Below are 27,585 nucleotides of genomic sequence, written 5' to 3' on the forward strand. Positions count from 1 at the left end.
TAAGAAATGTAAGGAGGAGTTCCCGTCATGGCGCAGTGGAAATGAATCCAACTAGTATCCATGAGGTTTCGAGTTAGATCCCTGGTCTCGCTCAGTGGGTTAAGGATCTGGCGTTGTCGTGAGCTGTGGTGTAGGTCGCAGACGCAGCTTGGATCCCGAGTTGCTGTGGCTCTGGCTGCTACAGCTCTGATTAGACCCCGAGCCTGGGAACCTCCATATGCTGAGGAGAACGGCCCTAGAAAAGGCAAAAAAAAAAAAAAAAAAAAAAAAGATCAGATTGAATAATTGATGTTACAATTGCCATGGGAATGCTCACATGCTTAGGTTTTGTTACCTGGATTTCTTTTCCCATCAAATTAAGTCTCCTGAAATTAGGTCCTTCACATGAAGTATTTCAGGATGATATTTTTCTATTTCTCTCCTTCTTTCCATTTCTCTCTTTTCTCTTTTTTCTTTTCCTTTTTCTTCCTTTCTCTTTCCCTTTCTTTCCTCTCTCCCTCCCTTCCTTTTCTTCCTTCTTTCCTCCCTGTCTCCCTTTTTTTCTTCTTTTTAGCCATTTCTTTCTCCCAAACAACATGAAATAATTGTCCTATCCACTCAGGCACAGATGCAGAGTCACAGTTATGATGCAGAACTGTTTCCTGCTAAGTGTTCTTCAAATTTAGTTGTTTGCTTAAGAAGTGAGTTTACTGCCTCAACCAGTCCTTCTGTTTCTGACTCAATTCAGGGAGCTGGACTGTGCCATGTTACGCCGCCTAGAGAAGAGGATTCTGGTTGACCTCCCCAGCCAGGAGGCCAGGCAGGCCATGATCCACCATTGGCTGCCCCCAGTGAGCAAGGGCAGCGCCCTGGAGCTGCGTGCAGAGCTGGAGTACAGCGTGCTGAGCCGGGTGAGCTGCTGGGAGTTTTCTTGCAGGGCCTTCTCATGGGCTTTTTGGAGTCTTGAGTCACTTTTAAAAGACCCAAGCTTGGAGTTCCCATTGTGGCTCAGCAGAAACAAATCTGACTAGTATCCATGAAGTTCGATCCCCGGCCTGGCTCAGTGGGTTAAGGATCTGGCGTTGCTGTGGCTGTGGTGTAGGCCGGCAGCTGCAACTCCTATTGAACCCCTAGTCTGGGAACCTCCATATGCCACCCATGTGGCCCTAAAAAGACAAAATAAAAATAAAAAGATCCAAGCTGCCCCAACAACGCAATGGACTTCCTTCAAGGAAGAGTGAGCTCTTTATCCCTTGGAAACATTCCAGCAGAGCGAGATGTGCTGGAATGGAAATAGAATAGGGATTAGACTCAGAGATTCCATGGTCAGGTCCTGACCCTGCCGTTTATTAGCTGTGTGACCTCAGGGACGTGACTTCCTCTCCGAGTCCCCACTTCTGTAAAATGAGTAACAGCTATACTACATTGGGCTACTGTGATGATTAAATACAAGTCTTTCAGAACCAAAAAGCTTCAGGTACAGATCTGCACCCCACTGTCACTGGTAGGGTTGTCTCTGAGTGGACACTTGCACGTGATGTTCTTTGAGATTTCTCAAAGGCAGGTATGAACTTATTTACAAGAACCAAAGAACTTTCTTGGATCTGGGCACCAGGGCTCCTTTAGGCTAACCCAGGTGGACCAGTCCTTCAGCATCTCCCCACCTACACTTTGGACGGTGTTAGGAAGCTGTTCATTGCCCAGCATCGTAGGTTATCTGAACACTTTAGCAGCCTCTCTCCCTAAACATTACTTATCTTGGAATCTTTGTATAGTGTTCAGGGGTGACAGACACAGAATCCAAACAGAGGCTCTGGAGTTCCCATCGTGCTCAGCGGAAACGAATCTAACTAGCATCCATGAGGACGCAGGTTCGATCTCTGGCCTTGCTCAGTGGATTGGGGATCTGAAGTTGCCATGAGCTGTGGTATCGCTCGCAGATGTGGCTTGGATTCTGCGTTGCTGTGGCTGTGGTGTGGGCCGGCAGCTGTAGCTCCAATTTGACCCTTGCTAGGGAACCTCCAGATGCTGCGGGTGCTGCCCTAAAAAAAAAAAAAAAAAAGATTTAAAAACAAAAACAGAGGCTCTGATACCGAGTCCTGCCTGTAAGAACGTAACCCACCAGCATTCTGCCTGCTGCCTAATGGCTGGCTTTGTGGCTGTTTCAGGAGACCGAGGGCTACTCAGGCTCAGATATTAAGCTAGTCTGCAGGGAAGCAGCCATGCGACCTGTGAGGAAGATCTTCAGTGCCCTTGAAAATCACCATTCAGGTAGGCCAGTTGGGATGACAGCAAAGGTGCTCTAGGAGAAATTCAACTTTCACCAGCAGATGGCACCTTGCTCCTGTTCTTGGTGGCTCGGCCTTGGTGTGCTCTTTGGTTGAAATCCTCCCTTGTGCCCTCAACTCCTTCCTCCTCTGCAGTTCTGTTTTGGATCATCTTTGCCCTCACATGATAAACTCCTTAGGTCACAGGCTTTTATTTCTCTGGGCTGAATCCATTTGCGGCACTATATAAATATTAAATAATCTTTATAATGATTCATTTAAGTCACATTTTGTGTATGGGCTCAGGGCCTCAGTTGCACATTAAAGACTTTTTTTCTCCAGCCCTCTTGTCTTGCCTTTCGCTGCATTAACATTAAGAATACTGCATTATGCATTGTCTTGAAAGAAGGTCTATTAGTGTTTCAGGAGCATTGATCACCATCAGGTCAATGGTTGTGCTGTTACTCTTGTTTTCATCTAGAAAGCAGCAATTTACATGGGATCCAGTTGGATACAGTGACCACTGCCGACTTTTTGGACGTGCTAGCTCATACCAAGCCTTCAGCAAAAAATCTGACTCAGAGATACTCAGCCTGGCAAAGTGAGTTCGAGTCTGTCTGAAATCACATGTACCCTGACCTGGCCGCAAAGACAACCACAGAGGCCAGCTAGTTGAAGTTTAAGTGTTAGAAGAAACGTATCACTTGGAATCAAAAAGTTATTCTTAAAGACTGGATTAATTTGGACAACTGTACAATTTTGGAAATAGATACTTTCATTAGTTTTTCATGGTCAATGTCAGCAGAATACTGAAGACTGACTACAGGTGTGTGTGCTCTGAGGTCATGCAATGGAGACTTTTCTCACAATGAGATCCCATAAAATTTTGAGGAGTAATTTCTTATAGTGTTCCTCATTTGTCAAATGGCATTTTCATTTTGAAGAAAAAGATAGAGAAAGTTGTGTTGGGATGGCTGTGAGTTCGGGAGCCAGATAGCCCATCTGACCAGCTGACAGTTCAAGGGCAGATAAGGGTGGGAACAGGGAAGACGAAGACAGTCTGCTCCTTTTGACAATATTCTGAATCTCATCAGCTCTCCCTGATTCCCACCCCAACCAGTTTTATCATCAGCAAACCTGTACCGGACTAGCCCCATTCAGGAGCGTCACTGACCATCTCTGAAGATGAGCTAATAGCAGTGGTGGCCAGCATGCCACTGCCACTACCTACCAGCTTGTTTTGAGTTCCGGGCCCTAATAACACCTTCACATCTCACATCCTGTGTGCTCTGCCCTTCTCTTTCCATTGCCACAGCTCCTCACTGGATCCCAAGCTTAGAATGAGGTACCTGAGCTTCTAGGTTGGTACCAGAAGCTAGATGGGGTACCAGCTCTTAAGCTCCTCTACATCCCCTCATGGGGTAGTACACAGCTAGCAGCATCTCCTTCAGACCCACAACCTGAGGTTCAGCTTCCAACTCCTGGTAAATTTTGAAGGCTTCCACTAAGTAATGCCAGCCCTCTCCTCACTTAGAGCTTTCCTATGGTAAGTTACCTTCTGTTCTCTTGTTTTCTTTATCTCTGCAAGGCAGACTCCTCCAGAGAAGAAAAAATTTCCAGGAAAAGGGACGTTTGGGCTAGCTAAATAGTCCCAAGGATTCTACCCTTTTAAACAGAAGCATTTTGGGGTATTAATTATATTCTCAAAGAGTAGAATATTCTCAAACGCCTCTAAAAATGCCATTGCATGAAAAATGTAGTCAAATTGAAAATAATGAAAATATACCTTATCTGACAAGTTTAAAATAAAGAGACACGGAGTTCCTGTCGTAGTTCAGCGGTTAACCAACCCAACTAGCATCCATGAGGATGCGGGTTCGATCCCTGGCCTTGCTCAGTGGGTTAAGGATCCGGCATTGCCGTGAGCTGTGATGTAGGTCACAGACAGGCTCAGATCTCGAGTTGCTGTGGCTGTGGCGTAGGCTGGCAGCTGAAGCTCCAATTGGACCCCTAGCCTGGGAACCTCTATATGCCGTGGGTGCGGCCAAAAAAAAAAAAAAAAAAACAAAAAAGACAAAAAAATGAAAAGACTTTTCATCTTGGTGGAAGCTCAATAGAAACTTCTTCACTAGGTATTTTACTGTGCAGCACTGCTGATACCTGAGATGCGGAGGTCTCTAAGCTCAGTGGCCTCAGACCACTATACTGTTCAGTTTCCAGCATCTACCTTCTGTGTTTTGGGGTTATATTGTTAGGCTGTCACTTGAAATTTCTTAAGCTGTTAGTCTAATTTGCTTATAGTCTTTACCATGCTTTCTGACTTCATAAAATCTCAAGTGGATGGAACCTCAATTGTTGCTAATCTGCTGTGCTTGGAAAGCAGGTAAAAATGCACGTGTACTTAAGAGTGAACAGGCAAAGGGGCAGCGGCACGCTCCCACGACAGCAGGCTTTGTGACAATAGTGTTGGGTCCTTTTAGCTCCCTGCCTGGGAGTTCCTGACTCCATCCAGGTAAGTGTATTACCTCTCCCAGGAAATACACGTAAGCTTCCACTTCTAAAACCCACTTGCTTCCATTGCCTTTAAGAATCTCCAAGTTCATCTTTGTAACACTTCCACCTACACATGATCACAAAGCCCATCCCTTCCTCATTCTCTTAGGAAGTTTGTCTACAAATGATCATGCACGTATGTTTTTAGGTTGTGCCTTCATTTTGGAGGCTTGTTCTTGATCAGTTTTATACTTTAATAACTTCCTGCTTTGGATGAAATATAGCTCTTTCATTCTTTTGCCCTGTCCCTACCAAACTTACCTTCCTCTATCATTTTATTACAATTTTAGGTTAACTCAGTATTTTTATGACGGAGTTCCTGTTGTGGCCCAGTGGTAATGAACTCGGCTAGTATCCATGAGGATGCAGGTTTGATCCCTGGCCTGGCTCTATGGGTTAAGGATCTGATGATGCCATAAGCTGTGATGTAGGTTGCAGACATGGCTTGGATCACACACTGCTGTGGCTGGTGGGGTAGGCAGGCAGCTACAGCTCCAATTTGACCCTTAGCCTGCGGACTTCCATATGCCCCAGGTGCAAACTTAAAAAGACAAATATATATGTATTCACACACATACACATCATTCACTGTATATTGTTCACTGCAGAGCCAACTAATGAATTAGGATTACATTTCCCTTCGTGTTAAAGTTTGTCTTGGAACTAATAACTGTTCTTTTTTCATTTGCTTAATTTTATAAGTATTTTGATTTTTTTAGAAGTCTCAGAACTGTACTATTTTTGTATTCTGTTTGGAACCCCCTAGTATTGTCTTCTAAATGACCAAGCACATCAGATAAACTTTCAGTTCCAACCCCACACTCTCTGGTCCCAGCTGTCAGGAGAAAGGGACCAGCGGGCCACTGGAGACTAAGCAGAGATTTACCTAATCCCATTTTCAGCCCTGTGTCTCACCCTGGCCCATCACCACGCCCGGTGTCTCCAAGGCCTTAACATTCATAGTTCCACTTTTCAGAGTATACTTCCACTCTGCTGCCTTGCCTGAGGGTGCTCATTGGCTGCTTAGGGTGGGGAGGGTTTCTGGGGCTCCAGCCACTTCACCAGCTTTGAACCAATTCTTTGCTTCTCACACTTGATTCATACTTCACTTCCTCTTGACCCCGTGTCTCCAACCATTGAGTCTTTGAGGCTCTTCTACAGGATGAATTGGGGTTTTTTTGCACTTTTAGTTATCAATACTCTATCCACTTTTTTTTTTTTTTTTTTTTTTTACTTTTAAGGCTGTACCTGCAGAATATGGAAGTTCCCAGGCTAGGGGCCCAATCGGAGCTACAGCTGCCGGCCACAGCCACACAGGATCTGAGCTGCATCTGCGACCTACACCCCAGCTCACGCAACGCCGGATCCCCAACCCACTGAGCAAGGCCGGGGATCAAACCTGCAACCTCATGGTTCCTAGCTGGATTAGTCTCTGTTGTGCCACGATGGGAACTCCTCCATCCACTTTTCATCTCCCAAGTTATCATACCTTCTCGTCCACTGATGTCTTTGCTACCAATCTTTGTAGTTATCTTTGTGGGTTTATACCATCTTTATTCCTTTCCTCTTATTTTAGCGGGGCTTTCTTAATCTGTTTGGAGTCTCTGGTTATTTTTTTATTTTATTTTACTTATTTATTTTTGTCATTTTTTGGGCCGCTCCCACAGCATATGGAGATTCCCAGGCTAGGGGTCCAATTGGAGCTGCAGCCACCGGCCTACGCCAGAGCCACAACAACGCGGGATCCAGGGGATCCAAGCCATGTCTGCAACCTACACCACAGCTCACGGCAATGCCAGATCCTTAACCCTCTGAGCAAGGCCAGGGATCGAATCCGCAACCTCATGGTTCCTAGTCGGATTCGTTAACCACTGAGCCACAACAGGAACTCCATCTGGTAATTTTTTTTTTTAAGTAGATTAAAATAGATCTAAGTTTACAGGGATATAGGAGATTGGCCCGTTAGCTGTTGGTGGAAATTTAATTCCACATCTGGTATTGAGGTCACAACTTAAATGCCTATAAGAACCTGGAACACAGCAACAACTGGGTAAAGTAAGACCAGGTGGGGACTGAGGCCAACCGGAGCACCCAGAACTATCTGAAGGACACAGCAGTGACCCAGCTCCAACTGAACATGGCAATTCAGACCTAACACTGCCAGCTCTTCAAGTCTTTCTAGGAAAACCAGTCCATGGGAGTTCCCATCGTGGCGCAGCGTAAACAAATCCGACTAGGAACCATGAGGTTGCAGGTTTGGTCCCTGGCCTTGCTCAGTGGGTCACGGATCCCACCTTGCCGTGAGCTGTGGTATAGGTTGCAGATGCGGCTTGGATCTGGCGTTGCTGTGGCTGTGACGTAGGTCAGCAGCAACAGCTCCAATTAGACCCCTAGCCTGGGAACCTCCATATGCCGCGGGAGCAGCCCTAAAAAGGACAAAAAAGACAAAAAAAAAAAAAAGACAAAAACAGAAAACCAGTCCTTGGCTTGCAGTTGCATCTCCTGACATTCAGATATTGGCGACTACAGCTGGCCATCTGCCTCTCCTATGGCCTGCTCTCCCGCCCTCATCCTGGCCATCAGAAGCCTTCCCTGATGCACAAATACTTACCTAAAGTAACCGCAGCCTCATCTTCTTGGCATTCTTCTTCGTCACTTATTAATATCTCTACTGCATTATGAAGTTGTATGTTGTGTTTATCTTACTCGAATGTTAGCATCGTGTTCTTTTTTCACTGCTACTGAATGAATGAAACATTCCTTTAAAATGACACAGACCACAGACTGAGCACTGTATGTGCGTCATATGCTAGAAGCTGTGATTACTCTTCCAAAGCCTCTCAACTACCACTCATGATCTCTTCTCTGAGTGGACTTACACAACCATCTTGAACTTGTCAGAGCCCTTTGGGCTTTTAGATATACTGGTACATGCTTCAGTTTTCCAACTAGAAGATATGTATCTTGGGAGTTGGAGCTATATTCTGCTCTTTCTTAGTGCTTTACCCTCAGTGGGCATTTAATAAATAGTCTAGTTTTCTCAGGCATATCAGTCAGTGAAACAAATAGGCATTGAGATGTGTATGACATTATGGTAAGCATTGGAAAAGAGTATTAAAATGTGTTTGATTTTAACAGATGTGCAGTTTGAATTTTGACAAATGATTTCTGGTGCTCTGGCACCTTGCTCTGGTCGCCTCTCAAGGACAGCAGTGTCCTTTGGGTAATAGGCCTTGATGGCTGACCTAACACCAAGTCAGCAAAGGGCCTGCACCTTTACGCCAGGAAAGGCTTTTGTGTCAAAGAAATCTGCTAATACAAACATGGCTCTATACAAACAACTGTTAACAGGAAAAAGGAACTCTCCTGCTTGAGGCAGGTGTTTTAATGAAGGAGATTAGTGCAGTTAAAATTCTTTACTATGGGTACCCAGGGACTTCGATTTCATCCTACGTGAACCATCACTGATCCAAAACCAGTTAAACACAACCAGTGCAGGTGTGTTTTCCTGTCCAACTTGCTCCTGTAATTTTTCAACATGGGATTAAGACTGAGGGGACAACACTACCATACCAAGGGAACTTCCTATATTCGCAGCTACCAGTGTTGGGTGGAACCGTCACTTAGAGCGAGCTAGGCCAGCCCACTTTTCCTTTTGGGCATTGCAATCAGCTCTGACGGGGACAGAATGGTGGGTCAGTAGGGCTGCTGCAAACCTAGCCGATTCTAGACATGTGAGAGTGACCGGATTTCCTCCACTGGATTGGTCCTTACCCTCCTCCACACCCAGCGTGCACCTGGCTCACAGCAGACGCTCAATGACCATCTCCTGACAATGGGTGTTCTCTCATACCCTTTCTAGTCCTAAGATGTCACTTGGTCCCTTTTCTGGGGCCAGGATAGGACTAGAGTAAAGCTGATGCACACACTATCCTCGGGTATCAACAAGACAGGCCTTGACATGAAACAGTAGGGAAATGAAGTCCTTCACGCATTTGTTATTACATCTCCTCCATGCCCCAGGCTGACCAGCCAGCCAAGTTGGGAATGTTTACAGCAATCTTGATTTAAATCAAGATTTTAATTTATCCTTACAGACTTCATGGTGGACAGGTCAGTTAGTAAGCCCTATATAATGTTTGCTAAGTTAGTAAAATATCAAACTAAGTTTGTTTTTTTGTTTTTCATTTTAGGGCCACAGGTGCGGCATATGAAAGTTCCCAGGCTAGGGGTCGAATCAGAGCCAGAGCTACCAGCCTACACCACAGCCATAGCAACGTGGGATCCGAACCACACCTGTGACCTACACTGCAGCTCACGGCAACGCCGGATCCTTAACCCACCAAGTGAGGCCAGGGATCAAACCCACATCCTCCTGGATACTAGTCAGATTCGTTTCCACTGTGCCACAATGGGAACTCCCTCAAACTAAGATTTTAATGGCCTATAGGGCCAAATGAGAAAGGAGGACGGTGCCTTGGCTGGCATGTCGTACTCCAGCGTCTTACCCACTCCCGCCACTCATCCATCCGTGACATCCACTTCTTGGCTTTAGCTCGAACCTGACTCCAGGGCAGCAGAGCCATCATTTAAGAGTCTTCTGGGCCTCCCCTATAGGCAGCAAGTCTAAAATGAAACTTACTGTTTCCTCTCTACCCACAATGATACCTTCTAGCATTCAGTTCCTCTAATACTTACAGCTAGTTGTAATTGGTTTGGTGACCGCCTGGGTACTTACCTATGTTGTGGCACAGAGTCCTGTCTGGTCGGGAGAAGAGAAGTGTGAGGATTTAAGTCTAACAAGTGCTCCGTGAGCATGAAGAGGGAGCACCCCTCCACCCTGCATCAGGACATCACAGAGGAGGGGGGCATGAGTTTTCACACTGCCTTGGGTATTCTCCTTACCCAAGGCCCTCAACCATAAGGGCCCTCAGGGCAGACTCCTTCTCTTACATGCTTACTTCCTAGCATGGTACTGGGCACACGGCAGCTAGCAAACACTTGGTAACACGGAGGTCAAGGAATCACTGACCCATGTGTCACAGAGCAGGCCACGGGCGACGCAGCCTGTCCCCCGGGTGCCAGGCAGCCCCTCTGCCTGCACACCAGGCTTCTCTCTTGGTGCAGCTCTGGCCTGAGGCGGTTTATATGCAGTAGGAGGTCTCACTTTTCTAAACTCTCTGGAAGCTTTTCCCCACTGAACTGAATACAGAGGTGAGTTCCACCAACCGGTTCCGGTTGTGAAACGCAGACACTCCTGCTACATCTGCACGTCATCATCACCAACACAAAACACCTCGTATTTGCCCGATTCTACTCAAAGTCCTTAATATATAAGTTGTGCATTTAACCTTACAACGAGCCTGTGTGACGGGCCCTGTGATTCCTCCACTTTACAGAGAAGGGAAAGGAGGCAGGAGAGGTTCGGTGATTGCCCAAGGTCACGGAAGGGAGATGTCGGTGCTCCAGGACCTGTGCTCTCTGCCCCTGCACTCATCCTTCCACTCTGAAAGGCGGTCCTATCACATCCATCTTTTACTCTTTAGGATGCACAAGTCAGGGCGTCTGCAAAACCCAAGAACAGCGTTCACCAAGCGACCGAAAGGAGAGGGAGCTGCCATTTATTTAGCTCTGCTCCCTCGAATCCAACACCAAGCTGATCTCTAAACAAGCATCAAAACCCGAGGCCCATTAACATCACGATGCGCTTCGAGAAGGTGAGCGCTGTGATGATGTACAATTACACGCTAATAACCCAATGCCCGGGAGCCCCGTAAAACAACTGCAAAGGCCCAGGATCATCACGGTATGCAAATGCACGAGGAAAATCATTACCCACTTTGTCCCCTTCGTTTTGGTGGGTTTAACATGAGAAGAATAATCCACGCTACAAGACGAGATTTCATTTTACAGCCGTAGTAACCAAGTACATAAAAGCTTGAATCTGTCCCAATAGCTTCTAAAAGATTTCTCCCATAGTGTCAGAGGCAAAAATAATGAAATCTTGCAAATGTACAGTTAATAGGACTCTGGTGGACACTAACCTCAAAAATGCATGGTCTATAAGACATTAAAGGCTTGATTTTAGTTTCTGCACTGTTCCTGTTAATAACAATGTCTAATTAAAACATCTGTAAAATACTGATAGTTTTAATTTTACATAAAATTTCCAAAACAACTGTTACACAGTATAATAGGTATCTGCAATGAATAGGTTATTAATGGAAATATTATTTTAAATTAAAATCAGGTTCTAAATTTAAATTAGTCATCTCTGGCTAATGAAGAGAAAAAGAAGTCACCCGTGCTGGGAATAACACAGTAGCTAATCTAGTTTTCAATAGCCGTTAAAGCATATTCACTCCATCACTTGGGCTAAAGGACAATTTCTCTTGCTTCTTCTGTCCTGTGTTCCACTTGGCACTTCTGATGGATTTCTCAGTTGAACTCGATATTAAAACTACAGCCTAATGCACCCTTCAGTGCAGCTGTAATCGACTTCATTCACAGTCTGAAACCCAACCCCTGCACCTGACCAATGAGGAGACAGCGGACAAGACTCTGCAGTAGACTCTCCCTCCAGCCCTGCTAACCTGATGAGTATTTTAAGAGGGATGGCACACAATCTCAGCTTTCCCTTTCTCTGGCCTCATCTTTTACGAAGTAAAACAAGAGGGATTATTAGCAAGGCTTAGTGGCTGGCTGCAATTCAATACCTTTCTTTCTGATTACTGTACAATAAAAGAGGGTTAAGTTGTGGCCGTGACAAGTGGTCCGCGCCTGTCTATGCCGGCAATGAGTTGTTGAGGGACTGAGTCATTGCAGAGGATGGAAAGCTGCATTTCAAGGTGCTTCTGATTCAGGCAGCGATTCACAGTAGATGCTGCAGAATGTGGTCCACGGCATGAGGGAAGCTCTCACAAGTTAAGTAAGGAGGTGGATTAATTTTTGCTTCATCTGCTGCTCGATATTTCCCTGAAATGAAAGTAAAGCCACTGAACAAAGGCGACTGATAGAACAGCAGACTGATGACACCTGTGAGTGCCTGGGCCACCCTTACAATGACAGAACCAGGTGCTCTGCAGCTCCCATAGTGCCTTTTGTCCAGGCTTCGGGATGCGCTGAGGCGATTCAAAGATCACAGTCCACATTTCCCCAGGCCCTCTGGTCTTCCACACAGAGAGGCTCAGGTACTGGGCACCTGAGCACTAAGGCTGCCTTCCCATCTCCTCAGCTGGTGAAACCATTTCTTCCCCCCGCCAGCACTAAAGATAGGAATGGTGATTAAATCAGTGCTGTACAATGAATGCCCAGACCCTGCAGGGCAGAGGCTTGTCAGTGCCAGAGGGTGAGTGGAAACAGCATGAGTTACTGCCAAGCAGGAGCCAAGTGAGCTGGCAAATGAGAGCTCCCAGGGGTGGGAGGGCAGGGGGGAGAGCTGCAGCGCCTGGGCCCACGGGCAAGCTGTTCACAGGGCACCGAGGAGCGGGCCTGCCACCTAGCTCTTCTGGATCAGGACCCACAACTGAAGTCTAGTGCAGCAGAGGAACCATCCTGCACAGGGTCTCAGCGCTTCCAAAGTAAATCAGAGATGTGTCGCCCCTATTTAAACACCCTTAATGTGTCCCAGGGCCCTTCAAAAAGAACCCCAAATCTCACTGGCCCAGCACCCCTCACCTGAGCACGCACTACCTTCACCAGCTGCAGTCCTTTTGCTGGACACGCCTGCCACTCCCTTTGCCTGGGACATTCTTCCCACCTAACAACCTCCTTCACGCTTCCCATCAGACCCCTTCCCATCCAAACGAAGTCTCCTCCCTGTTATTCTTCCTCTCTCTCTCTCGGCACCCTGTTCTTTGTCTCTACAATATAACATGTGTAATTACATATTTATTTGTTTAATGTTTGTCTCACATCTGAGCCTAAGTTCTCTGAGAGGAGGAACTCTGTTACTGACTAGCACATGATGAACATTCTACAGTATTTTTTTAAAGAACTGATGGAAGGATGGACGGACAGAAGATGCTTTAGCCCAGGCCTGGGAGAACAAGGCGACAGCCCTGTGGTCTCAGAGCTGCCTCTGCGCTTGCACTCTCTCCTTGCCGTCACTGTTTTCTCTATCTATTCTTCTGCATTTTCTAGTCTTTTCTGTCTGAATTCAGGTTCCCCAACAACACAGCCACTATTTTCTACAAGCCCTTCTGTTTTCTACAACTACCTCTTTAAGAGGCTTTGTCCAGCAGACACCAAGCCTGAAAACCCCCGGTTCCACATCCTTGCACTGTGGTGGTGACGATGCTTCCTGTCCTGACTGGCTGACCGTGAACCCCTACAGGAAAGGAGCCAGCATCAAACGTACAAAGATAACTTACGGTGGCATACTCAAGGCACCTATCCACAGTATGGTCCACACAGCAAACTCTATGCCTAGTTTTTCCTCAAGCTTAAATCCTATGCAGTATAAACTCCTTTGCAAGGTTTCCACTTGGTCTCACAGGTAAGTCAATGACCGGCTTTTGCTATACCACCCACTGCTTGGATCCAGTGGCCCAAGGGCAAATATCTGAAAGTCAGGCTTCTTAGCCATGGAGGTAAAGGCTTGGCAAGTGCTTTTCTTAGTCTGGCCCTGAACGCAGGTTTCTACAAAGTACAAAGCGACACAGTGGCTCAGGTATGTGTGATAGTTTCAGCAACTTGCATTGTGTCTGGCATATGGCAGGTGCTCAATAATGTTGGCTGAGTGAACAAAGCAGGCCACCATCCCTCTCAGGCCTGATTCAGTGTGGCGGTCTGCACTTTTCTGGACCAATAAAACATTCTACAGTATTTTTTTAAAGAACTGATGGAAGGATGGACGGACAGAAGACTGCTTTAGCCCAGTCCAGTGAATGGGGGGAGGATGTAGGAAGCCAAGTTGACAACATCAACAAAGGGCAATCCCATCTCTTCTAGGTGATTGTTTCACATGCTGAACAGAAATTCTGGTTACGGCTAGACAAAAGCCTTTATCAACAAATCATGGAGGAGTTCCCATCGTGGTTCAGTGGTTAACAAATCCAACCAGGATCCATGAGGACGCGGGTTTGATCTCTGGCCTCACTCAGTGGGTTAAGGATCCAGTGTTGCTGTGGCTGTGGCGTTGGCTGGCAGCTATAGCTCCAATTTGACCACTAGCCTGGGAACTTCCATATGCCATGGGTGTGGCCCTAAAAATATAAAATACAATTAAAAAAAAATCACGGAGCAAATATATATTGAGCATCTGTCTGAGAAACAAACTTAACTCAAGACTATAACTGAGTAAGTCCAAATCATCATGGTAATTCCCAACACTGGGAAACGTAGCATTTGTCCACTGCACTGCTTTCAAATTTATCTGTGGAGCCAGCTGCTCTGTACGTTTTCAGGAACGGTGGGCTGGCTTGGGATTTTTTTCTGACCAAAGGTGAACGTACAAATGGGCCCGTTTTTATGAGTTGGACTTAGCTACGTGACTAAATTAGACATTTCAGGTTTGAGTGTGTGCAGCTGCTGGCTTCTCTAAGACTAACTGGATGCCCCTGTGACAGGCTGACCACAACCAGTCAGGAACGAAGGCAGAGCCAATGGGGACCAGTCAGGGGAAGCTGGGCTTAAAAGACACTGGCATAGGACCAGTGTGATGCTTGGTGTAAATCCTTAATTATGCGAGCTAAAGACATGGTCATGGGAACAATGCACAAGAGGAAAAAGTCATCTGAGGATTTCCTAAATGACCAGATCATCAAATGGTGGCTGATGGGAACTTGAAAAATCAAACCCAGGGTGACAACCCACCTGATACTTTGTCCTTTTGCTTCCATCGAAGGGCAGTAATGTTCTTGGAAAGGTGGTGATTATTTTGAGTGAGTAATGTAAAAAAACCGTACACTATTAATTCCAGAATGATGGTGTCACCTCTGCAAGGCTCCAATGGTTCAACCCAGAACCCTGGCCTGAGAAGATTGTTTCCACCTTTTGCTCACACAGGGCTGGCAAATACTTCTTATTCAATTGTACCAGCATCTATGTCTTCTTGTTTTGGTTTTTATTTTTATTTTTTTCCCCTTTTTTGGCCATCCCCTGGCATACGGAGTTCCCAGGCCAGGGATCAGATCTGAGCCATAGTTGACACTTAAACCGGAGCTTCGGCAAAGCCAGATCCCCACCCCACCGTGCTGGGCCGGGGATCCAACCTGCATCCCCGTGTTTCCAAGATGCCACTGATCCCATTGTGCCACATCGGGAACTCCTTGTTTGGGTTTTTAAATTCGAAATAGCTTTATGTGACCACATTTTCTTCAACAAACATCATGCTCATGAGTAAATATACTTTTTCTACAAAATTTCCCGGTGGCAGCTCTCCCATGACCTTTATGTGTAAATCCTCCCTTTTATGAACTGCCTACAAGAAAGCCAGGCATATGAGGTCACAGAGCCAACTAAGGAACCATTTATCTGCTAATTCATTCATAAACAGCTCGAAGAGGTGAAGGGCCTTGACCAGAGTCTAGGACACTGCCGAGCTGAGAACAAGACTCAGGACACCTAACTGGTCCCCCATCGTCAGGACACTGTATCAGCTGGGTCTTCCCCATTCTGTTCTTTCCCTTTCCTTAAATTTATTTGAAGGACCACACCCAGTTTACCTAATTTGGGTACAGGAAATAGTTACTAAAACACTGTGAAAAGACAAGGAAAAAGTTGTTTTTTTTTTTTTTTTAATGTAAACACTGGAGTTCCTGTTGTGGTGAAGCAGAAACGAAACTGACTAGTATCCACAGGGATGTGGGTTTGATCCCTGGCCTCGCTCAGTGGGTCAGGGGTCCGGCACTGCCATGAGCTGTGGTGTAGGTAGCAGATGCAGCTTGGATCTGGCATTGCCATGGCTGTGGCGTACAGTGGCAGGTGTAGCTCCAATTCGACCCCTAGTCTGGGAACCTCCATATGCCGCAGGTGAGTCCCTAAAAATAAATAAATAAAATATGTAAACATTAACACAAAATATCAGATCACTTATCTAGCTAGTTCCTAAAGATATCAGCTTTATCATCTTCTAGCTGATGCAAAAAGAAGATATTTTTACAGAGCTCCATGACTGTCTTTTGGTCCATTAGTGGTTTGTAGATCCAGAAATCATACAAATGATAACTGTCAACTGTGTATAGTTATCTCTGGGTAAGCCTCCAAACCTCTGAACTCTGATCTGATCTTTCTAGGTTTGAACAGCAAAGGGCTTTCTCACATTGCCTTTTTTTCCCCTGCAATCCTAGGCCCAGTTTATTTTTGCTTTGTGGCAGAAAGTGAATTAAAGGGCCCAGTGGAGAGTTCCTGTTGTGGTTCAGTAGGTTAAGAACCTGACACAGTGTCTGTGAGGATCAAGGTTCAATCCCTGGCCTCCCTCAGTGGATTAAAGATCCAGTGTTGCTGCAGGTTGCAGCAGAGGTCGCAGATGAAGCTCAGATCTGGTGTTGCCATGGCTGTGGTATAGGCCAGCAGCTACATCTCCAATTTGAGCCCTAACCTGGGAATTTCCATATGCCACAGGTGCAGCTGTTAAAAAAAAAAAAAAAAAGTGCCCAGTCAGCTTTGCCATTTCTGCAAAGACTGTTCTTTAAGCAATGTGAGTTCTATAGTTCTGTCTGAAAGAAAGCTCATACAGCAGATACATACCTGTTTTCACTAGGATGCCCAGCATGCCGACATTCTGTGCCCCACCAACATCATCCCTGCAGTCCTAGAAAAGCATAAAGAAGCATTTAGTCCAGGGCTTTCGGGGAGCTTGCCAACAAAACCTACCAAATGATTTTGATTTATTAGGCTGAGATGGCTAACTCTAATCCCATGCTTTTTTGCTTAACATGAAAGAAAGGAGGGTGTAAAAAAGGATAAACCTACATCTAACAGTCTGAGGGAGCATATTGTTTGGAAAGGGAGACATTACAGAAGTCAAGGTGTACAAAAGAGTAATAATCCTAGAAACATTATCCTAGTAAACATAAAAAGCACAGGTATAGTGGCATGTGGAGGTTCCCAGGCTAGGGGTCCAATCGGAGCTACAGCTGCCGGCCTATAGCACAGCCACGGCAACACAGATCCAAGCCACTTTTGCAACCTACACCACAGCTCATGGCAACAGCAGATCCTTAAACCACTAAGCGAGGCCAGGGATTGAACCTGCGTCCTCAAGGATACTAGTTGAGTTCGTTACCGCTGATCCATGACGGGAACTCCCGTTTCCTTTTAGAACAGGTGATGGAAGAAAAAGTATTCTATCATTTGGAAGCTTTTAAGGTGAATGATACAACTGCAGGACAGTGAATGAACCAGGTCCAGAAGACAGCTCTTCTGTTGCTCTTATAATACATTATCCTTACTTTCCATCCAATTGTCCATAACAGGTGGAATCAAGTCAAAGAGAATATTAAACAGATTCTGAGAGTGATACTCACTTCACACTTAGGAATAACAGATCAGCTTGAAAAAGCAGCTCTTTTCTAATTCTTACTCAACATAGGGGTGAACATACTTGGTTAAATGTTAATGACGAGGTAATAAAAATCCAAGAAGTGGAAGAAACACCAATGAAATCAATGCTACCATCTCACATCTATAAGCAGGATTCATTCAGGCCATATCTGAGGAAGTTCTTTTTTCCCTTAAAAATCATATTATTCAACAATAGCCTTAGGAAATTAGCCTCGGAGAGTCAAATCTTCATTCAAGGTCTAACTTAAAACCTTTTCTGGGAGTGACTGTCGTGAGTCAGCAGAAGCAAGTCTGACCAGTATCCACAAGGATGAAGGTTCCAATCCTGGTCTCACTCAGTGGGTTAAGGATCCGGCATTGCTGTGAGCTGTGGTGTAGGTCACAGGCGTGGCTCAGATCCCGAGTTGCTGTGGCTGTGGTGTAGGCCAGTGGCTACAGCTCTGATTGGACCCCTAGCCTGGGAACCTCCATATGCCACGGGTGCTGCCTTAAAAAAATTTTTTAAATTAAAAAAAATAAAAAACCCTTTTCTATTGCAACTAAACTTGCCTTGATGAAGCTGTGGAGATGGGGGAGGGGGAGAGAAGGAAGAAGGGAGGCGAGGAAAAGTGGACAAGGAAAAGGAGGGAAAAAACTATCCTTCTATTGGCTAACAACCCTCCGTGCAGCTGAACACTGCTGCTGCCTGCCCTTGCCGCCTTCCATCCCATCCCAGTACCAGTATCTCCAGGGATAAAGAAGTCTGATGTCTCCAGGCTAAGATAACCACTTTCTCGAACACATATTTGCCTAGGGAAGTCAGCGAAAGGCCAGCCAAGGGGAAAAGGTTACAGAAAAGATGGTTTTTCAAAACAGTGTGGAGTTGAGTGATTATCTGACTGGGTTTTAGGTAAAAGAATAGAGAAGTGGAAGATGGAAGCAGGAGGACATGGCACCAGCACAAGTCAAGAAAATAAGGATCTATAGTTGGTTTTGGAGGAGTCCAAGACCTCCAAGTAGAGTCCAGGACCTCTACTTCCAGCTGTGCCACTTGTCCCCTGTGGGAATTCGGGATGGAGCTTACCTCTCTGAGTTTCAGTTCTCAGTGTAAAATGAGAAGGTCTGGACCAGACAATGGTCCCTTCCAGCCTAATATGTTATCATTTAAAACTGAAGTATAGGAGTTCCTGTCATGGCTCAGTGGTAATAAACCCAATTAGTATCCATGAGGACACAGGTTCAATCCCTGGGCTCGCTCAGTGGGTTAAGGATCCTGCATTGCCATGAGTTGTGGTGTAGGTCGCAGACACGGCTTGGATCCATCATTGCTGTGGCTGTGGTGTAGGCTGGCAGCTGCAGCTCCGATTCAAGCCCTAGCTTGGAAACTTCCATTTGCTGCAGGTTCCTAAAACAGACAAATAGAACTAAAATATAATCCTGGCCACCTACTTAGCCCAAGGCAGTGTGCTTTCTAGCTCTTTCCCCTTACAGCACACATAGGAGATAATGTTCCCAGTGCACTGGGTAAACTGACAAGGCGCTCACAGCCAAAGGTCACCAGCTAGGGCCTCCTATCACCTGGGTTCAGCCCTGCTGCTCAAAAGCCTGCGGCAATCGATATCTTTAGCTATTGTGGCACACTGACTGGGGAGGTCTTCCATAAAGTATATACTAGGAAAAAATCACTAGTGGCAAAATTCTTTAGGTACAGGTGATCTCTGCATTAAGCGATATTAAAAAAAAAAAAAAAAAATCTATGGAGTTCCCATTGTGACTCAGTGGGTTATGAACCCGACTGGTATCCTTGGGGATGCAAATCTGATCCCTGGCCTCACTCAGTGGGTTAAGGATCCAGCGTTGCTGTGGTGTAGGTTGCAGACATGGCTCGGATTCTGTGTTGCTGTGGCTGTGGTGTAGGCTGGCAGCTGCAGCTCCAATTCAACCCCTAGCCTGGGAACTTCCATAACCTGAAAGTGTGGCCCTAAAAAGCCAAAACAAAAAACAAACAAAAAAAAAAAACTAAACTTGTGTTGAAGTTTACTTCAAAAAGATATATAAAGCCTTTAATTGACTTTAAACTGTATGTATCTAATCACAACATGAGGGCTGTCAGAAATAATCAACAATTCAGTACTTTAGAAGAACATCAGTAAACATCTGCTGGAAAGCCTGTCTCATAGCGGCCTCTTATTCCCACCTGATATCGCCAATAACAGAGTCTGCTCGTGTTTCAAAGCAGTGCTTTGCGTTGGCCCTTCCCAGCATGACAGATGAGCTCAGGGCATTTCCTGGGCTCTTCTACTTACATCTCCTATCATGACGGCCTCCTCAGGTTCACAGCCAGCGCCCCGCAACGCTTCCAAAAAGAACGTTTTCTCTGGTTTCCCTACCACTGTGGCTTTGGAGTCTGTGGCATACTCTAAAGCAGTCACAAATGGTCCGGGCCCCAGGGCTAAGCCATCTTTCCTCTTGTAATACCTGGCTTTGTGGATTGCTATCAGAGGCGCCCCATCCAGGAGTAACCTAAAGAGACAAAGAAAATGGAAATTGGCTAAAAGCAAGGCTTTTATGACTGGAAAAGAATGTCAGACTTACAAAGTGCTTTTACTCACACTCACAGAAACATAGTTTCTTATTAACTTTTAATGACTTGCTGTCTTCTAATGAATTCGCTAGGAACTGCTGGGAATTACACTCAGTACACTAAAGAAAGGTGATAGATTATTAAATTTGGGATTGCTTCAACCTTTTACCTTTAGTGGTTTCAGACACTTTCCCCAAATCACCAGGGAAAGAGAATTAAGAGAAGTAAAGCTAAATAAGATACTCTAGGGAAGAAGCTTAACTTAATGAGACAAGTTGTTTCAACCTCCCTAATGGTAAGCAGGAGCGTGAGTCTTTTGCAATACGATGCAACTGTTGCTGTGGTGACAATTCAGCTAACTCCTAAAATACCTGGATGCCTCTTTCCTCTACTCCAAAATAGAATATTCTTTCTAATTCAGAAAGTTCATAGAGCATTTTACAAATATTTTCTGCCGGGATCTTTCCTCTTCATTCAACCTTTTGATCACTTCCACTGCTACTGTGCAAATTAGGCCTTGCTCAATGGGTTAAGGATCCAGTGTTGCCATGAGCTGCAGTGTAGGTTGCAGACACGGCTTGGATCCCTTGTTGCTATGGCTCTGGCGTAGGCTGGTGGCTACAGCTCAGATTCGACCCCTAGCCTGGGAACCTCCATATGCCGAGGGAGGGGCCCAAGAAATGTCAAAAAAGACAAAAAAAAAAAAAAAAAAAAAAAAGAGTTGTCCTCTAGAGAACCAAACTCTACATATAGCTAAGGAGCCTCATTTGTGACTCAGGCAAACATAACAAAACAAATCCCCACAAACCCACAAACCTCTTAATACCCACCAACCCCCATCCAAAAAAATGTGCCATCCGTCCCCACAGTGCTGCCTGTAGTCACACACATTATCATCTAATGGAATGCGGGCCATGATATTCTTCTTACACTGCTTTTAACCAATAAAATAAATGATCTCACTAGCTTAATTTACTTTAAGTAATCTACTTAGTTAAAATATTTAGTATGTCCATCGAGGAAGAATTCATCACATCTTACCCTTCACAATTATGAGTAATTAAGCGCTCAGCTATGAAACTGCTAAATTATTCTTGTCAGTGGGCATGGAAATGCCTTCCTGTGGGAAATGAAGAACTCAGACATTTATGATTAAATATTTTATTAAGTAAAAACCAATACTGGACTATTACAGGGCCTTATTGTTAGTTACTACAAATTGCTCACAGCACAGGGCAAAGCTTTCCGCTTTATTCACTAATATTAGTACAAATGTCTTTCTTAAAGCAGACCTTAAAATCCAACAGTTAGGAAATCTGATGAAGCCACTATGCTGGCCTTGGAGAACCACAGCTGGAAGCAATGATATAATAATGGGTGATTTATCTATCACCCCTTTCATCACCCTGCCCCCAATCCCATTTATTTGCTGCTCTACCACGGAACTGGAATTCTTTATGCAACAGACCTCAAAATTGCTTTCCACCTATATAGCCAAACTAAAAACTCATTTGATTTAGCTTTGTTAATATTTTATTATATATTAACTGGGGATAAGACTTAGTGGCTTGATTGATGCGTGTACTTAATTCCCAGGCAGTTACTTCAGTGCCTTCCCTGGGAAGGGCTGAAACTGCGGGCTCCTCTACATTTCCCTAAATGGGAACTTGTTCTACACAAGGCTGGAGAAAGAGGCATCTCTCGGGGAAGTGGTTCCTGCTTCTGTCATTCTTCTCTGCACAGCATAAGAGGTATTGCATTTCTGAAGAGCCAAGGTATGTTCAGGATGGCCTGAAAGGTAGATGTTTCCTAGGACACACATTAAAAGATTTTTTTAGAGACCTCCCGTCACGGTGCAGCGGAAGCGAATCCGACTAGTATCCGAGAGGATGCGGGTTCTATCCCTGGCCCTGCTCAGTGGGTCGGGGATCTGGTGTTGCTGTGGCTGTGGTATAGGCTGGCAGCTGTAACTCCATTTTGACCCCTAGCCTGGGAACCTCCATATGCTGCAGGTGTAGCCCTAAAAAGCAAAACAAAAACAAAAACAAACAAACAAAAAAATCTTATAGTTAAATATTTTCAAAAATATAAAAACATAGACACCTCACTACCTGGGAGTGTTTTCACACCTCCTAGAGAGGGTAACATGCTTTGTTTTGTTACCAGAAGTAATGCATCAACAAGAAATCAGAATTTTTCTGTCTGTATTTAACTACAAGCCCACTGACGTGCAAGAAACGAGAAAAAAAGAGAAAAAGACATAAAGAAGGCCTGATGCAAAAATGTCTGGCTCTACATTCCATGGAAGCAAAGGGTAAAAAGCTATTAAAAAACAAACCAAAACCTAGCAAGGGAGCAGGGCCAAATATAAAAATGCTAGGCAGCAGGAGAGAAAACTGAAGAGGATAAACTTAAATTCAGAGCACGGCACATTACTGAAAGGACCTTAAAGGGCCTCAAGTCCAACACGGCCCATTTTCCATATGAGGAGATCGCTCGGAGACGCTGGCCAAGACAAAGGAGCTGGAACCCAGAGCTCCTGAAAGCCAGTCTAGCACTCTCCCAAATAAAATAACCTTTCTGGAAAAATGATCAACTTTTCACCATTTCTGCTGAAGAAGGCACATATGGAAATGCAATTACAGGGCAGCTTAAGTTACTGTCAAAAACCTCCCATAAGTTCATCATCAAACTAATGAGTCCTTTCCTTCTAGATCCCAAAATAACCCCTCCTCCCACCTTTCCTAACTCAGTACATCAGCCCCGATGCTCGAGCCAGACACCTAGCAGCCACCCAGGATTTCTCACTCTCCCTCATGCTCCCACATCCCCTATTCTTCAGCAAACTCAGTCATTTCCAAGTCCAAAACAAAAATAAAACATATCTCAAAATGGTCTTACTCTGCTGAACTCTGCAATAGTCGAACTCATCTTCCTGCTTTCTGTCCTTGCCCTATTCCTGTGGCTGTGGTGTAGGCCAGCAGCTGTAACTCCATTTCGACTCCTAGCCTGGGAACTTCTTTTTTTGTACAGGCAATAGCAGCAGTCCTAAAAAGTACAGATGGTATCATGTCCCTCCCCTGCTTAAAACCCTTCAATCACTTCTCACTGCAAAGAGTATAAAATCCAAAGTCTTGGCTGCAGCCTGTAAGGCCTTGTACCTTATCTGGCCACCTCTACATCTCCTGTCTCAAATCGCCTTCCCTTTCTTTCTTTCATATGTATGTATGTATGTATTTATTTGTTTTTGCTTTTTATCGCCTTCCCTTTCTTTCTTTCATATGTATGTATGTATGTATTTATTTGTTTTTGCTTTTAGGGCCGCGCCTGCCGCATATGGAGATTCCTAGACTAGAGGTCGAATCAGAGCTACAGCTGCCGGCCTACACCACAGCCACAGCAACTCAGGATCCGAGCCACATCTTCAACCTACACCACAGCTCACAGCAACACCAGATCCCCGACCCACTGAGCGAGGCCAGAAATCTAACCTGCATCCTCATGGATACTATTGGGTTCATTACTGCTGAGCCATGAAGGTAACTCCACCTTCCCTATCTTTGACTGTGTACCAGATAACAATAGTCTTTTCTCAGTTCCTAAAAAGAGGCCAAACTCCTTCCTGCTTCAGCTGTGGCATTCCCTCCCTCTGAAACAGTACCCCACACAGTTCGCACAGCTATCTCCCGCTCATCTGCCAGGTCTCAGCTTCAGTGTCAGCACATCAAAGAAGTCATTCTCAACCTCCCTGGAGGTGGACTTCCTTCTCACATCTCACCTGTATCTCATCCCCTTTTTCCTTTATATCATTTCCCCTGGTTTGTAATCAGTACTCAATTATGTTTGGTTTGTCTTCCTCACTAAAATGTAATCTCCATCATGGCCTCATCACTGTATTTCTTACTTCCAAAAAAAAAAAAACAAAGCAAAAAAATCTCCATCGAAACGTCCGTCGTGGCTTAGCACAAACGAATCTGACTACTAACCATGAGGATGCCGGTTCGATCCCTGGCCTCGCTCAGTGGGTTAGGGATCCGGCGTTGCCTCGAGCTGTGGTACAGGTCACAGACACGCTCGGATCTGACATTGCTGTAGCTGTGGAGTAAGCCAGCAGCTACAACTCTGATTTGACTCCTAGTCTGAGAGCTTCCATATGCCGTAACACCTTAAAAAAAGCCAAAAAGAAGTTCCTTTTTAGGTTAAAAACTAATTTCAAAAACCTGGAAATACTCAAAAAAAAAAAAAAAAGAAAAAAAAAAAAACAGACAAAAAAGGACTCCCCATTATAGCTCAATGGTTAACGAATCCGACTAGGATCCATGAGGCCTCAGGTTTGATCCCTGGCCTTGCTCATTGGGTTAAGGATCTGGCGTTGCCATGAGCTGCAGAGTAGGTTGGATCCTGCGTTGCTGTGGCTGTGGCTGTGGTGTAGACCGGAGGCTACAGCTCCGATTAACCCCCTGCCTGGGAACTTCCATGTACCATGGGTGGGTAAGGCCTTAAAAAAAAAAAAACAAAGAAACCTGGAAATAACAATTGGAAATTCATGGCTACACAATTAATTGCACTTTTTAAAGTGGAATATGCTCTGGGAAAACAGGTTTTAGAATATTTAAGAACATAAAAAAACACACACAATATATTGCTGGGTTTTTAAAAGCAAGTTACCACAGTATATATACATTCTTACTTTTGTCTAAATGTATATGTGCATGTAAACAAACTAGCTATGTACTAAAATGTTATTGTACTTCTCTTAGGTGGAGAATTATAGGTAATTTTTTTTATTCATTTTTCTTTTTCCAGCATTTGAATATTTCCACAATGAAGGCATATTACTTTTGAGGTCAGAGATTTTTTTTAGTCATGTTATTACTAAATTCAAGTTAGATTAAGTGCTCTGCTTGCCCAGATGGCCTTTCTCCTTAATAGAGAACATGAAATTTTAATTAAAATTGGTCCATTACTAAAATCCTTAAGCTTTGGATTTCTAACAGGTCAGAATACGAAAAAGGACCTTGCTACACACTAGGTCTACTACTGTGAAAATGAATGAACTGGAGCTATAGGCATTCGTATTGATGAATCACACAAAATTTCTAGGGAGGAAACCAAACTGATGAACATAGAAAGTATAAAACATGCAAGATGATACTCTATACTGTCTAGAAATACCCGCATATGTGTTATAAGAAATGCAAGATGGGAGTTCCCATTGTGGCACAGCAGAAATGAATCCAAACCATGAGGTTGTGGGTTTGATCCCTGGCCTTGCTCAGTAGGTTAAGGATCCGGCATTGCCATGAGCTGTGGCATAGGTCGCAGACGCAGCTTGGAGCCCGAGTTGCTGTGGCTGTTGTAGGCCAGCAGCTGTAGTTCCAATTGGACCCCGAGCCTGGGAACCTCTATATGCCAAAAGTGTGGCCCTAAAAAGCAAAAAAAAAGAAAAAGAAAAAAAAAAAAAGAAAAAGAAATGCAAGACAATAATAAACACAAAAGTCATAACCCTTATTTTACTTTTGAGTCTTGGTTGAGGGATATAAAGGGGATTTCAAATGTGCTGATAATTTTTATTTCTTAAACTGGTTGATAGGTATACGGCTATTCATTATATTACACTTTGTATCTTTTAGCATTACGTAAAAGGAAAAAAGCCATCAGTGGGTGTCAGGTGTCAGGATTTGAATGTTTCACTGACTCCAAACCTAAATCATGTCTACTCCTTTATAAGTGGTTCATATCCTTCCCCAAAATCGATTCTTTAAAATTTAGTATTCTCAAGTTCATTCAGATATTTAAGACATATTTGTAGACAGAGTGTACTATGCATTTTGGGGCAGGGGGTGCTACCCATTCAAAATATAGTAAAGCAGAGGCAGTATAACATGGAAGGTTGATATATCTGCCTGAGGGCAATATGCCTCTAAATTTAGGGGGCATTCAAGGTAGCTATGCAAAGGGTTTAAAATGTACCGTTTGTTCTCATTATGAACCTGAATAGTAATTTAACTAGTTGGCGGTTTCTTTGAGATGTCTATATTTGCCACTCACCGTCCAAAAAGCTGTAGTCATTGGCTGGAAGGCATGGTCTCTGTGGAGACATCAATATGCAAAGGAGGGCAAGACCTAAAATCCTTCTGTTAACTTTCCACCCAGCTGTTAAGTGCATTTGTGAAATTAGAGTTGACCTATAAATGTGCTGTAATGCTTTAAAATGTAGTGTTTAAAAAATCAATATGGTTAGGGAAGTGTACTAATTAGACAGCATCCGAGCAATTACTAAGTCAGTATTATGTCAGCATGCATTTTTATTACCCTGAGTCTAGTATTTATCTAAGACAGAGACCTCCCAACTTCCTATTAAATATGTCCTTCCCAAATTACCAGCTAAAAATCAATCAATATCTTCTCCTTGAATTCTGTAGTTCAAGAAATGAATAAAATATAGTAGAGGGTAAATGCAGAAGTAAGACATAATAGCAGGTACTCTATTTTAAATGAAAATAGAGTTTTAAATTTTGGTAGAGTTATAAATTTTACTTAAGGAGCAAGTGAGATTATCCCCCTGTCCCCCAAGAAGCTAGAGTAGAAAACTGAAGCAGGCAAAACAAAGAATTTTTAATATTAAACCAACCTGGCATAGCAGTGGATCTCTGGGAAATAATGTCTACTGAGGAATTATAAAAAGCGAGTTTGTTTTAGCAGTTCCCGTCATGGCTCAGTGGTTGACGAACCCGACTAGTATCCATGAGGATGCGGGTTCGATCCCTGGCCTCACTCAGGGGGTTGAGAATCTGGCATTGCTGTGAGCTGAGATGTAGGTCACAGACGCAGCTCAGATCCTATGTTGCTGTGGCGTAGGCTGGCAGCTATAGCTCCGTTTCAACCCCTAGCCTGGGAAACTCCATATGCCATGGGTACAGCCCTAAAAAAAAAAAAAAAAAAAAAAAAAAAAAAAAAAAAAAAAAAAAATTGTTTCTATTTAAACAAAGGCTTAACTATCACAGTGACTAAGATGGTCACAAATAAGAGTACATTAAGGAACTATAGTTTCCATTAACCAAGGATCTAAAATTAATGTGTAAATACACTGGGAACTGTCTAGTCACTTATGATGGAGCATGATAATGTGAGAAAATAGAATGTGTACATGTATGTGTAACTGGATCACCATGCTGTACAGTAGAAAAAAACTGGATTGGGGAAATAACTATGAAAATAATAATAATAAAAAAAGATAAATTAAATTAAATTAAATTAATGTGCAAATGGAAAAAAAGTTGACTGTTTCCAAAGTGCTATTTCTGGCCACATAGATTGCATGGGAGAGCCATCTTCAAGGTCAACTAATGTACACAGATCTGTGAACCTTGTACTGAGTTTAAAGTTTCCAAATACATGGATCTACCATATGACCCAGCAATCCCACTCTTGGGCATATATCCAGACAAAACTTTCCTTAAAAAAGACACATGCACCTGCATGTTCACTGCAGCACTATTCACAATAGCCAAAGACATGGAAACAACCCAAATGTCCATCGATGTATGACTGGATCAGGAAGATGTGGTATATACACAATGGAATACTACTCAGCCATAAAAAAGAACAAAACAATGCCATTTGCAAGCAACATGGATGGGACTAGAGACTCTCATCCTGAGTGAAGTAAGTCAAAAAGAGAAAGACAAATACCATATGATATCACTTATATCT

At 44.2% G+C, this 27,585-nt stretch overlaps 2 protein-coding genes across 18 annotated transcripts in view; one reads left to right on the forward strand and one right to left on the reverse strand.

Annotated features, from left to right (window-relative positions):
• The window catches only part of KATNAL2 (katanin catalytic subunit A1 like 2), a 109,333-nt gene extending 105,378 nt beyond the window's left edge, over positions 1–3,955 (forward strand). For all 4 annotated transcript variants that reach the window (XM_021092685.1, XM_021092692.1, XM_021092709.1 and 1 more), the window contains 3 exons: positions 728–890; positions 2,148–2,250; positions 2,728–3,955. In XM_021092685.1, coding sequence (XP_020948344.1) covers positions 728–890; positions 2,148–2,250; positions 2,728–2,867 — 406 coding nt within the window. In that variant the 3' untranslated portion in view covers positions 2,868–3,955. The remainder of the gene's footprint in view (positions 1–727; positions 891–2,147; positions 2,251–2,727) is intronic.
• Positions 10,403–27,585, reverse strand: part of HDHD2 (haloacid dehalogenase like hydrolase domain containing 2) — a 46,879-nt gene continuing 29,696 nt past the window's right edge. For all 14 annotated transcript variants that reach the window (XM_003122291.4, XM_005652473.3, XM_021092764.1 and 11 more), the window contains 3 exons: positions 19,592–19,808; positions 16,491–16,554; positions 10,403–11,774 (listed from right to left, as the gene is read on the reverse strand). In XM_003122291.4, the coding sequence (XP_003122339.1) occupies positions 11,671–11,774; positions 16,491–16,554; positions 19,592–19,808 (385 nt within the window). In that variant the 3' untranslated portion in view covers positions 10,403–11,670. The remainder of the gene's footprint in view (positions 11,775–16,490; positions 16,555–19,591; positions 19,809–27,585) is intronic.

The sequence above is a fragment of the Sus scrofa genome, chromosome 1 (assembly GCF_000003025.6).
Source record: "Sus scrofa isolate TJ Tabasco breed Duroc chromosome 1, Sscrofa11.1, whole genome shotgun sequence".
Taxonomy (NCBI): domain Eukaryota; kingdom Metazoa; phylum Chordata; class Mammalia; order Artiodactyla; family Suidae; genus Sus; species Sus scrofa.